This window comes from Microcaecilia unicolor, chromosome 5 (genome assembly GCF_901765095.1).
Source record: "Microcaecilia unicolor chromosome 5, aMicUni1.1, whole genome shotgun sequence".
Classification (NCBI taxonomy): Eukaryota; Metazoa; Chordata; class Amphibia; order Gymnophiona; family Siphonopidae; genus Microcaecilia; species Microcaecilia unicolor.
This window is the reverse complement of record NC_044035.1, coordinates 71,070,245-71,083,626: the sequence shown is the minus strand read 5'-3', so window position 1 is coordinate 71,083,626 and position 13,382 is coordinate 71,070,245. Positions and strand designations below refer to the sequence as shown.

The 13,382-nt window shown below is 43.7% G+C and overlaps 1 protein-coding gene across 3 annotated transcripts in view; it reads right to left on the bottom strand.

Annotated features, from left to right (window-relative positions):
- LRRC27 (leucine rich repeat containing 27) overlaps positions 1 to 13,382 on the bottom strand; it is a 253,824-nt gene that overhangs the window by 99,449 nt on the left and 140,993 nt on the right. For all 3 annotated transcript variants that reach the window (XM_030202987.1, XM_030202988.1, XM_030202986.1), the window contains one exon: positions 4,020 to 4,160. In XM_030202987.1, coding sequence (XP_030058847.1) covers positions 4,020 to 4,160 — 141 coding nt within the window. The remainder of the gene's footprint in view (positions 1 to 4,019; positions 4,161 to 13,382) is intronic.

The window sequence follows — 13,382 nt, the reverse complement described above, 5'->3', positions numbered from 1 at the left end:
AGCCTGCAAGATTTGGCCATATGAACTTATTTTCCAGACTATCCTATATAATAATTCTCACCTCCAACGTTCTATGCTTGGGATCGTGGCTCCCTGGTTGCAGGTGGTCTGCGAGGCAGACACGCATGGACGTCACTGACGTCAACACAGCTGATTCCAAGGGAAGGGGAGGAGGAGGGAAACACGCGCAGCGTGTTTCCCTACTCCTCCTACTGCCTCGGAATCAGCTGTCACCCCCCGCGCTACGGCCCCCTCGAAACCCACCCCCTTCCGCGAACCTGTCGATCCCCCCCCAGAACGCCGAAAATCGCACCCCCCCCCCCCCCCGCCACTGTTGTGCACTACCTGTGCTGACAGCCGAAGTGTTGTTCTGCCCTTCGGGTGGGTTCCTCAATCATCTTCTCAGAAAGTTTAACTCCGTGCGTCTGACGTCAGACGCATGCGTGCGATGCACGCAGAGGAACTTCCAAACAAGATGATTGAAGAACCTACGGGAAGGAAAGAACAACACTTTGGCTGTCAGCACTGGTAGCACAACAACGCCGCCGCCGCGCCGCTGGGGGGGCAGTTTTCGCCGGCAAGGGGGGGGGGGAACGACAGGTTCGCAGAAGGGGGGGGGGGTTCAAGGGGGCCGTAGCACGGAGGGGGGGTGGGAATTGCCTGCCTAAGGCCCGTTTCCTTGCCTACAGAAACGGGCCTTTTTTTACTAGTATTAGTATATTTTGTTAATTATTTTATATAGAAATTAATAGTGGCAGTTCTTTTTTCATAACAAGCATTTACTTGCATGCATTGTATATAAATTTATAAATAAATAATACAAAAGAAATGCATTTTTCCATTTCAGCATATAAAATCATAATTGAACCTGTCAGCCCTGTGCTGTAACCACTAGGCTACTCCTCTACTCTTTAACAGTAAATGTGTGCTGTGCTGTTAACACACATTAAAACCTATGTTAAACACCTAAAATCGCTCAGTAAATAACTACCAAGAGGGTAATTCTAAAAGGAGCTGCCTATAATAGCCCCTAGTGGAAATACATGCCATGATTTGATGGTTTGTACTTTGTGGGTGGGCACGCACATTGGCAGCAGTTGGATGTATCATGGACACAATGCATAGTTATGCACACAAATTATAGAATATTGTAATTTTGTGCATCCTAGCAAACATATTTACACCAGCTAAGGTGTTGGGGGGGGGGGGGGGGGCTGTTGTAAGAGCTTATGTCTTAAATGTAAGCGCATTTCTGGGCCCTTGCACTAGTGTTCTATAAGTAAGCTCCTACACTTTTCTTTATAGAAGAGGCTTGACATAGGCGCTATAACCAGTGCTTTGATTAGGTGCCCTGTTATAGAACTATCTTCCAAGTGCATAAGAAAACATGAAATATAATAAGTGCATCAGATATACTAAACACAAAATGAGGAAAACTCCCTTTAGGACATCTGGAGGGGCATAATCGAGCCCAAACGCCCATCTCCATGGGCATCTATCTCCGAGGACAGGTACGTGAAGGGGCGGGCCAGACAGTATTTTTGAAAAAGATGGGCGTCCATCTTTTTTTTCGATAATACGGTTTGTGCCGGGCAAATGCATCGGATTTGGGTGGATTTGAGCTGGGCAGTTTTATTTTTCAGCGATAATGGAAACCGAAGGCGCCCAGCTCAAAAATGAACAAATCCAAGGCATTTGGTCATGGGAGGGGCCAGGATTTGTAGTGCACTGGTCCCCCTCACATTCCAGGACACCAACCGGGCACCCTAGGGGGCACTTGTAACAATTAAAAAAAACAGTTAAAATACCTCCCAAGTCCATAGCTCCCTTGGGTGCTGAGCCCACCAAATCCCCCCCAAAACCCACTCCCCATAACTCTACACCATTACTATAGCACTTATGGCTGAAGAGGGGCACCTAGATGTGGGTACTGTGGGTTTTGGGGAGCGGTTTGGAGCTCTCCCATTTACCAGCACAAGTGGAACAGGTAGGGGGGATGGGCCTGGGTCCACCTGGCTGAAGTCCATTGCACCCACTAACAACTGCTCCAGGGACCTGCATACTGCTGTGATGGAGCTGGGTATGACACTTGAGGCTGGCATACAGGCTGGCAAAAAAAGTTTTTAAAGTTCTTTTTTTGGGTGGGAGGGGGTTAGTGACCACTGGGGGAGTCAGGGAAGGTCATCCCCGATTCCCTCCGGTGGTTATCTGGGCAGTTGGGGCACTTTTGGGGGACTTGTTCGTGAGAAAAGAGGGTCCAGAAAAAGTGACCCAAATTCTCGCTTCTGGCGCCCTTCTTTTTTCCATTATCGGCCGAGCGCGCCCATCTCTCCTCGGCCGATAAACACGCCCCAGTCCCGCCTTCACCCCATCAACTTTGTCCGTTCCTGCAACAGATTGCAGTTGGAGATGCCCAAAATCGGCTTTTGATTATACCGATTTGGGCGCCCATGGGAGAAAGACGCCCATCTCACGATTTGGGTCGAAATATGGGCGTCTTTCTCTTTCGAAAATAAGCTGGCTGGTGTATTACATATGATTTATATTTCTCGGCTAGGTTTAACCTACAGTATGAGAACATAGTTCTTAAAAGTATGTCTAAATCATTTACAATTGTGAAATAAAATATATAACTTGCAACTTTAATTTTTCATTACACATCAGAAAATAAAAACTATAAAATCTGACCATCAGGTGAATTTTTGAAAGAGACGGACGCCCATCTTCTGACACAAATTGGGAGATGGGTGTCCTTCTCTCAGGGTCGCCCAAATCGGCATAATCAAAAAAGCCGATTTTGGGCGTCCTCAACTGCTTTCCATTGCAGGGACGACCAAAATTCACGGGGCCGTGTCAGCACCATACCGAAGGCGGGACTGGGGCGTGATTTAGAGATGGGCATCCTTGGCCAATAATGGAAAAAAGAAGGCCGGCCCTGACGAGCATTTGGCCGACTTTACTTGGTCCATTTTTTTTCACGACCAAGCCTCAAAAAGGAGCCCAAACTGACCAGATGACCACCGGAGGGAATCGGGGATGACCTACCCTTACTCCCCCAGTGGTCACCAACCCCCTCCCACCTAAAAAAAAATTTAAAAACATTTTTTCAAGCCTCTATACCAGCCTCAAATGTCATATCCAGCTCCATCACAGCAGTATGCAGGTCCTTGGAGCAGTTTTTAGTGGGTGCAGTGCACTTCAGGCAGGCGGACCCAGGCCCATCCCCCCCTACCTGTTACACCTGTGCTGGTAAATGTTGAGCCCTCCAATCCCCCCCCCCCTAAACCCACTGTACCCACATGTAGGTGCCCCCTTTACCCCTTCGGGCTGTGGTAGTGGTGTACAGTTGTGGGGAGTGGGTTTGGAGGGGGGGGGGGGTTGGAGGGCTCAGAACCGAAGGTAAGGGAGCTATGCATCTGGGAGCAATTTGTGAAGTTCACTGCAGTGCCCCCTAGGGTGCCCAGTTGGTGTCCTGGCATGTCAGGGGGGACCAATGCACTACGAATGGTGGCTCCTCCCACAACCAAATAGCTTGGATTTGGTCGTTTTTGAGATGGGCGTCCTCGGTTTCCATTATCGCTGAAAACCAGGGAGGACCATCTCAAAAACGACCTAAGGACGACCATCTCTAAGGTCGACCTAAATTTCATGATTTGGGCGTCCCTGACCGTATTATCGAAACAAAAGATGGACATCCATCTTGTATTTGATAATACGGGTTGCCCCGCCCCTTTACGGGGCCGTCCTGCAAGGATGCCTTCATGACAACTTGGGCACCCTGTTCGATTATGCCCCTCCATATGTATAAAATAGATCTATATACCACTAACAGAAATATATCTCAATTCAAAACTGGCATTTGATTGTAGGATTTTGTTTTATAGATTCTTGAAGTATAAAAACTGTAATCACATTCTAATAGACTGCTAAATGGGTAGGTGCCTTTTCTAACAAATGGTAGTAGTAATAACTTTAAAAATCTTCACAGAATTGACTTATTTTAATACGATAATACTTACTTTATCTGTTGTTCAAACAATGCTTGTTTCTCTTTTATTGCCTTTAATGCTGACAATTTGCGTTCCTCAATTCTCTTTTTCTGTATTTGCATGTCATACTTTGAAAGTTTAGGGAATTTCTCTTTTGAGACAGGTGTCCTCCTTTTAAATAAAAATACAAACACCACTGCTTAAAATGCAATTCCTAATATATAATATTTATGAGCATAACAGTTTTAATGAGTTTCATATCTACAGAGGAGAGTACTATTATGTTAAGACTTTAGTACACATGAAAGGATTTTTCTCAGGAATTGGTGCTGCTCTGTGAAATTTAAAAGAGGAAGGTTGCAAAGAAAGTTCTAGGAACCAAACTGATTATAAAGTAATGGAATATAGCTAATTTACTTGTAGGGATATTCAGGATATGTAGGAGTTGATATACTTAGCATGTACTATTTCTGGATGTTAATGCTGCTAACGTTAAAAACAAATCAAGAGCAATTTCAAAAGCTGATTGCTCATTTGAAAAACATTTTACCCACAGAAATGGGCAATCTAAAAAAATTTCCCATCCTCAGTACACATATTCTTGAGGCAATGTTTAGTTTAAAGAGGAAAAGTACTCATGTAAATACATTCAATCAAATTTCCATCTGCATAAAAATAAAGTGCTGATATTAATACAATTCAATTCAACTCTTGTATACCGCTAATATCCCCTTTCCAGGATTCAATGCGGTTTACATTCTAGGCAAGACAAAAGCAGATAGTGTTAGTGTGAGGCATGAGAAACATTAGAGACCACTAGTGTAATGTGTGAGACTAAAAACATCAAAGCAAAGGATAATGGAAGATAGTAGGAAGTAGAAGTCATGTTGGATTGTTATGAAGCAGTCTTTGGGAAGAGAAAAGGGTTTTAGCCTTTTCCTGAAGTTGAGGTAGCTGTTTTCTGTTCTGATGGGAATAGGTAGAGAGTTCAATATTTTGACTCCAGTACGGGGAATAGAGAGCTGAAAATCTTCTGATTTCAAATTCTCTTTTGAAATGGTGATGCTAGCATTAGTTGTTGTTTCAGTCTGTTAGACTGGACCAGATATAGAGAAGCAGTCTTAGTCAGCAGTCCAGAGGTGAAGCCCTGTAAGATTTGAAAAACTAAACAATTACACATGCTGAGGCCAATTATTCAAGGATGAGAAATCTGAATTAAGTTAACTGGATAAATGTTTTTCAAGCTATTCATTAGAGTACCCTCAAACCCATCACTTATCAAACTTTGGAGCTGTGATCTTATTATTATTATTATTATTTTCTACTTACAGCCCACCCACGTCGTGACCCCAAACACGGGGTTTGCAACACCATTTGGGGTTGCGATTAACACTTTGAGAAGCCCTGCCATAACCGGTCTGGTTTAGAGACCTGCACGGGAACGGGGTTTGTGGGAATCCCGTGGAACCCACAAGGTTCCCGTGGGGATGGAAGCAGTTCTGCGGGGTTCCTGCAGGGACGGAATCAGTTCCTCCGGGATTCCCGTGGGGATGGAAACAATTCCTGAGGGGTTCCCGTGGAAGTGGAAGGTGCACCTACACCAGCCTCTCATCTACCCAGTACCAAGTTCTTTGAGTGCTGTCTCCTCCTCCTCCTTCTTGCTTTAACAGCACAAATGCGGAAGTCTTCCAATAAGGAGGTGGTAGAGACACAAATGAAGATGGAATTCAAAAAGGCATGGTATCTCTACAGAGGATCCCTAATTAGAAAATGGAAGTTATAAAAAACAGAAACTTAAATGGCAGCACAGGTGTGGATGTGTCGAGTGATGCTTAGATGGCGACTCTGGCTGTGATGAACTAGGGCCAATACCAGGTATTACAGTATCTGTGTCTCATATATGGCAATCTGGTTTAGGCTTGGCTGGAAAGGGCTTAGACAGCAACTTCAGTGGCTGGAATACGAGGTCAGTGCTGGACAGACTTTTACGGTCTGTGTCCCACAAATAAGAAGACAAATAGATTGGAGTGGGCTTCGACGGCAACTCCAGCAGCTGGAGCATAAGGATAGGGCCAGATAGACTTCTATGGTCTATGTTCCAGAAACACCAGAAAGACCATAATCATATAATATCACACTCGTTGATTTAATCATGAATTGATAATGTGTGACTATTGGGCAGACTGGATGGACTGTTCAGGCCTTTATTTGCTGTCACTTACTATGTTACTATTAATCCTCTTTGCTCATGGGCTGATGTGCAGACCTCAGCTCTCTGACACAGGTACGAACCTCAGATGTCACCTGATCTTCTGGCACATGCATGTGGCGACCTCTCAGCATAGAGTGCCAGTGAATCAGAGACAAGTCTTACATGTGCGCACCAGACTGCTCCAAGTTCCAAAGTCTGTTCCTTCCTTGCCTGCAGTGCTGTGGCTCAAATACAGAGAGAGACAGAGAGCTGACCGAATTTTTCTTTTATGTACCATTAAATTTTTGCAGGGATGGGCGGGGACAGGTTAAATTCTTGTGGGGATGGGTAAGATTCCAGTGTGGACGAGTAAGATTCCAGCACGGCGAGCGGGGATGGGTAAGATTTCTGTCCCCGTGCAACTCTGTAGTCTGGTTTTCAGGATATTCATAATGAATATGCTTGAGAAATATTTGCATGTACTGCCTACATTTCACGCAAATTTCTATTGTGGGTGTTCATTGTGGGTATCCTGAAAACCAGACTGGTTAGAGGGTACTTCAGGAACACCTTGAGAAACACTGAACTGGATTACTTTTCCCAGTAACTCTAAGCAGATTTTATCGAAACTATCCACTTACCCCTCAAATTTATAAAGTTAGGCACCAAACCCCGGACTCTATATTTGGCGCTTTGAATTGCGTGTGCAAATTTGGATGTGCAGCCAATTTGCACACACAACTTGTTTAACAAGCCAATCAGTGCCGATAATTAGGCAATAATAAAGTAATTAGAATTTACAATTTACATGTGCATTTTTTTAGGCGTATTCTATAAAGAGGTGAATGTAAATTCTAGTGCATGGATCCAAAAAGGGGGCATGGCCATGGGAGGGGCATGGGCGGGTCAGGGGTATTCCTAAAATTTATATGCATTGTTATAGAATTAGTGGGCTCTGTGCCTAATTTACACATGGGAATTTACACCAGGTTTTCCTAAATGTAGTCGTGGCTTCATTGCTGTAAATGTAGTGGCAAATAAAACAGCAAAATGCAACTTTTAATCCGCAATATAAAGAGAAGCAAGAAAAAAAAAGAACTAGGAATATGCCAGCATCAATACAAGAAATATAAACAAAACAGAGAGAAGATAGAGGAATCACTACTACAGCTGACTATGAAAATTACACTTCATATGGGTCAACTTCCACCAAGGAATCTGTAGCCTCTCATAAGATAAAAAAAAAATCCAACAACAAACTGTTTGGGTTCAAATAAAAGATCATTTTTACCAAGGTACATGGCATTGAGAAGGAAATTTCAACTTATGTGGCATCAAGCAACTGAACTCTTGACCAAAGGGCCAAGATAAGAATTCTCTCCAGCACGTCTGTGTCACAAAAGAAAGATCAGGAAATATATGTATTAAAAGAACCCCAAAACTGCTCTTGCACATGCCAAAAATATAAGTCACTAGATGAATTGTTCTAACAGTTATAATATCCAAAGAATTTTCCAGAAATCTGTTAAATCCATAGGAGAAGAAGCTACTACATTATGTTGCATCAGAGTTGAGTTTTCCAGTCTATTCCCTACTGATAGATACTGCACCCTCACAATAGGTGGCAAAATTCAGTTGAAATCAAGAGAATCTCCTGAATATATTTTCTTTTCTTTTTTTTTTTTTAAACATATCCAGTGGAGGTATTAGTGAGATTTAGGGAAATTCAAAATTCTTAAATTATTCCTCTGAACTTGATTTTCTAGATGCTCCATTTTATGATTTATGGCTTCTTTGTCCTTCATTAGTACTGCTCTCAATGCTTTCACCTCTTCCATCTGGTGTTCTAAATTTCCAATTCTATCCTGGGAATCTCTGTTCATGCACCATCCCCTTGATGACTGCCTCAAAGATTTTTAAATCCAAACCAGCAGATACAATTTTGAAAGAGGAACTTGGAAATTTGATGGCATCCCATAGAGCTTCCAGTGGTAGATGTTTTTTCAACTCACCGAAGACAGCTTGACCTACAACAGAGCAGGCTCATTTTCCAACTCCAATAGCCTAGGGGAGATATCTTCCTGACTGTCACTGCACTCCCAACTGGTGGAGATCCAGCAGCCCTCTTGTCCAGTCTGATGCTCGACAGCCAACACCAATGCCCCAGCACACTCTCTGGTTCTGGGTCTCAGAGATGCCACTCTACCTTCCGGGCTCAATGAGACTCAATCTACAATAAGGTTAGTGGCAACTGCCACTGGCCCTGCCAAAGCAGCAGCAGTAGCTCCCCTGGAAGACAGGATGCTCAAACATCCAGAGTCATCTGCAGAAGTTGGGTAACAGGACCCCCACTCGAAAGGTTAGGTTGAGATGCATCATTTTGCTTCCCTATAGGAGAGCTAAGCACCAGGCAGGACAGAGGGTGAAATTCCTAGTTCACATTTGCTCTCAATGCCATCTTGGCTCCCAGAGGTTGGATATTTCAGCAAGACAACGATCTAAAACAGTGGTTCCCAAATCTGGTCCTGGAGGCACCCTGGCCAGTCAGAGTTTCTGAGAAGTTCTGAGAGAAGAAGATATTTCTCTGGTAAGTGACATTATTTTACTATGTGCTTGGTAACTTAAAGATTGGGTTTAAAAGAGGAATTGTAGGATACTGATAAACATGGTTAGAATTATTCCCAGGCCTAGCCTGATCCTCCCAGGTCCTTCACTCCAGGTGCCGCACGCTTGAAGCATTTTCTCTATACACTTTGTATTTTCTCCCATTCTTATGGCTCCAGTACACTTTCTCTTCTTGGTAATGTCCCTTCCCAATCTCTTTCTCCATCTGGAAAACACTGTATACTGCATGAACACATTACCCATTTTCTGCTTTCATTATTTCACCATCTCTTTTGTCTTCTCCCTTCTTCTCAGCTCTCAACCACTAGGAGTGGCCTAGTGGTTAGGGCGGTGGACTCTGGTCCTGAGGAACAGAGTTTGATTCCCACTTCAGGCACAGCTCCTTGTGACTCTGGGCAAGTCACTTAACCCTCCATTGCCTCAGGTACAAATAAGTACCTGTATATGTAAGCTGCATTGAGCCTGCCATGAGTGGGAAAGCACGGGGTACAAATGTAACTAAAATAAAAAAACATTTCCTTCCTTCCATTCAACCATCTCCATTCTGAGTACACCTCTCCTTCATCGCTGTCGTCATGCCTTTCCTACTCTTCTCTGAACTCTCTTGCTTCTTCTCCTGCTCTCCACTGGGGATATTGATCCTAATCCTGGTCCTCCACATCAGCTCTCATCCTATTCGTGCAGGTCACACCGTGATGTCTCCAAACTAATTTCTGTTCCTCTCCTTCCTCCTTTTTCCCTACCTTTCTCATGTGCTCTGTGGAATGCCCACTCTGTCTGCAACAAACTTTCCTACATCCACGACCTCTTTATCTCTTCTACTCTCCATCTGCTTGCCCTGAGACTTTTTCTCCCAAACTCCTCACCCAATTGGCTGCGGAGATGGTGTCGGGCTACTACTTTCACCTTCCTATAGATTTCAACCTCTTCTTCCATCTCAGTCCTCACTGCATTTCTTCCTTTGAAGTCCACTCCATCTGTCTATTCACTCCTCTGTATCTCCGAGTAGCAGTCATTATCAACCCCCTGATAAGTCCCTTTCTCTCTTCTCACTGACTTTTAACTCCTGGCTTTCCTTCTTTCTTGAACCTTCATCTCCTTCCCTCATTCTTGGGGATTTTAACATTCATGCTAATAATCTCTCTGACTCTTATGCTTTTCAGTTTCTCGCTTTAACATCCTCTTTCAATCTTCAACTGTGCTCCACTACCCCCACTCACCAGAATGGCCACTGTCTTGATCTTATTTTCCTCTCCAACTGCTCACTCTCCAGTTTCTAGGCCTCAGCTCTTCCCCTCTCTGACCATCATCTGATAACTTTCACACTTAAACACCTTCCCCCCAGTCCTGTCCATTCCCAACCAAAACATTTAGGAATCTTCAAGCTATTGACCCTTCTACTCTGTCATCCAGTGTTTCAAATCTCTTCTCAATCACTATGTTATCCAAGTGTGTCAATGAGGCTGTCTCTTCCTATACTACTACTCTCTCCTTTGCTCTTGATACTTTCACTCCTCCCATTCCCCGTTCTGTAAGGCATACCAAACTGCAGCCTTGGCTGACCTCTAGAATCCGCTACCTACATTCCTATGCCCGTTCTGCCGAACGCCTTTGGCTGAAATCCTGTGCCCATGCTGACTTCATACATTTCAAATTCTTGCTGGCCTCCTTCCAGTCTGCTCTTTCACTTGCCTAACAAGACTACTACATCCAGTTGACAAATTCTCTTGGCACAAACCCTCGATGTCTCTTTAGCCACACTGAACTCTCTCTTCAAAGTGCCTTCACCTCCAACTCCCCCTTCACTTTCTCCCCAGACTCTGGCTGAGTACTTTCATGATAAGGTTCACAAAATTAAACTTGAATACTCTACCAAGCCACTTCCACCTCTCCTTCCCTTAGTCCATTCTCCCAATCCTCCATCAACCCCTACCTCCTTTTCTTCCTTTTCTGAAATAAATGAAGAGGAAACTGCACATTTTCTTTCCTACTCGAAATTAACTACCTGTTCCTCTAATCCTATTCTCACCCATCTACTTAACACTCTCTCTCCTACTGTTATCCCTTTCATCTGTCATATCCTTAATCTTTCACTTTCCACTACGACTGTTCCTGATGCCTTCTAACATGCCGTAGTCACACCACTCCTCAAAAGTTTTTAATGGACCCTACCTGTCCTTTCAACTATCACCCCATCTCCCTCCTCACTTTCCTATCAAAGATATAAGTACATAAGTATTGCCATACTGGGACAAACCAAAGGTCCATTAAGCCCAGCATCCTGTTTCCAACAGTGGCCAATCCAGGTCACAAATACCTGGCAAGATCCCCCAAAAAGTACAAAACATTTTATGCTGCTTATCCCAGAAATATTTTCCCCAAGACCACTTTAATAATGGTCTATGGACTTTCTCTTTAGGAAGCCATCCAAACCTTTTTTAAACTCTGCTAAGCTAACCTCCTTTACCACATTTTATGGCAACGAATTCCAGAGCTGAATTACACATTGAGTGAAGAAACATTTTCTCCGATTCATTTTAAATTTACTATTTTGTAGCTTCATCGCATGCCCCCTAGTCCTAGTATTTTTGGAAAGCGTAAACAGACACTTCACATCTTCCCGTTCAACTCCACTCATTATTTTATAGACCTCTATCATATCTCCCCTCAGCCGCCTTTTCTCCAAGCTGAAGAGCCCTAGCCACTTTAGCATTTCCTCATAGGGAAGTTGTCCCATTTATTTATTTGTTGCATTTGTATCCCACATTTTCCCATCTATTTGCAGGCTCAATGTGGCTTACAATTTTCCGTCATGACTTATGTCGTTTCAGAATACATATACAATTGGTAATATATATAGAACATGAATGCTAAATGAATAGTTGGGTAAAAAAAGGGAAAATATACAAATGGTATCACATATTGATCGCAACCTAGTCTTTGATATGCTGTCCTCATTTGGATTTCAAGTCTCTGTTCTTTCCTGGGTTTCTTATCTCTCCTATCGTTCTTTTAGTGTATACTCTGGTGGATACTCTTCCACTTCTATACCACTATCATTTGGTGTACCTCAGAGATCTGTCCCGGGACCTGTTCTTTTCTCCATCAATACTTCTTCCCTTGGTACTCTGACCTCATCTAATGGTTATCAGTATCACCTTTACACTGATGACTCCCAGATCTACCTCACCACACCAGAAATTTCAGCAGAATCCAGGCCAAAGTATCAGCCTGTATGTCTGACATTACTGCCTGGATGTCTCACTGTCATCTGAAACTGAATATTATCAGGACTGAGCTTCTTATCTTTCCCACTAAACCAACCTCTCCTCTTCACCCATTCTCTATGTCTGTGGAGAACACTCTCATCCTCCTTGTCTCATCAGCTCGTAACCTTGAGGTCATCTTTGACTCCTCTTTCTCCTTCTCTGCACATAGTAACATAGTAGATGACAGCAGAAAAAGACCTGCATGGTCCATCCAGTCTGCCCAACAAGATAAATTCATATGTGTATACCTTACCTTGATTTATACCTGTCTTTTCAGGGCACAGACTGTCTAAGTCTGCCCAGCAGGATTCCCCGCCTCCCAACCACCAGTCCCGCCTCCCATCACCGGCTCTGGCACAGACCGTATAAGTCTGCCCTCCACTATCCTCGCCTCCCAACCACCAACCCCTATTCCCCCCCCCCACCTGCTCCGCATATTCAACAGACTGCTAAAACCTGTCGTTTCTATCTCTATAATATCACCAGAATTCATCCTTTCCTTTCTGAGAACACTACCAGACTCTTATCCACATTCTTATCACCTCTCGCTAAGACTATTGCAACTTGCTTCTCACAGGTCTCCCACTAAGACATCTCTCTCCCCAAAATTCTGCTGCACAACTTATATTCCACCAGTGTCGATAAGCTCATATTAGCCTTCTCCTCAAGTCACTTCATTGGCTTCCTATCCGTTTCCACATATAGTTCAAACTCCTCTTATTGACCTACAAGTGCATTCATTCTGCAGCTCCTCAGTACCTCTCCACTCTTCTCTCCCTACACTCCTCCCTGGGAACTCCATTCATTGGGTAAATCTTTCTTATCTGCACCCTTCTCCTCCACTGCTAACTCCAGACTCCGTTCCTTTTATCTTGCTGCATCATATGCCTGGAATAGACATCCTGAGCCAGTACGTCAAGCTCCATCTCTGGCCGTCTACAAATCTAGGCTAAAAACTCACCTTTTTGATGCTGCTTTTAACTCCTAACCCTCACTCACTTGTTTAGTACCCATGTTTCATCATTCCCACCTTAGTAACTCTCTTATCCCTTATTTGTCCTGTTTGTCTGTCCTAATTAGATTGTATGCTCTGTCGAACATGGACTGTCTCTTCACGTTCAAGTGTACAGCGCTGCATACGTCTAGTAGTGCTATAGAAATGATAAGTAGTAGTAGTAGTAGTAAACTTAACAGCTTAATAGCCAATATTAGAAAGGATAGTAGCAAGGCACAAACTGTCCTAAAAGAAAGGTATTTTCTGTTCTTTCCATGCTGGAGAGGTAGCACTGCTAAAGACCTGAATTAGGT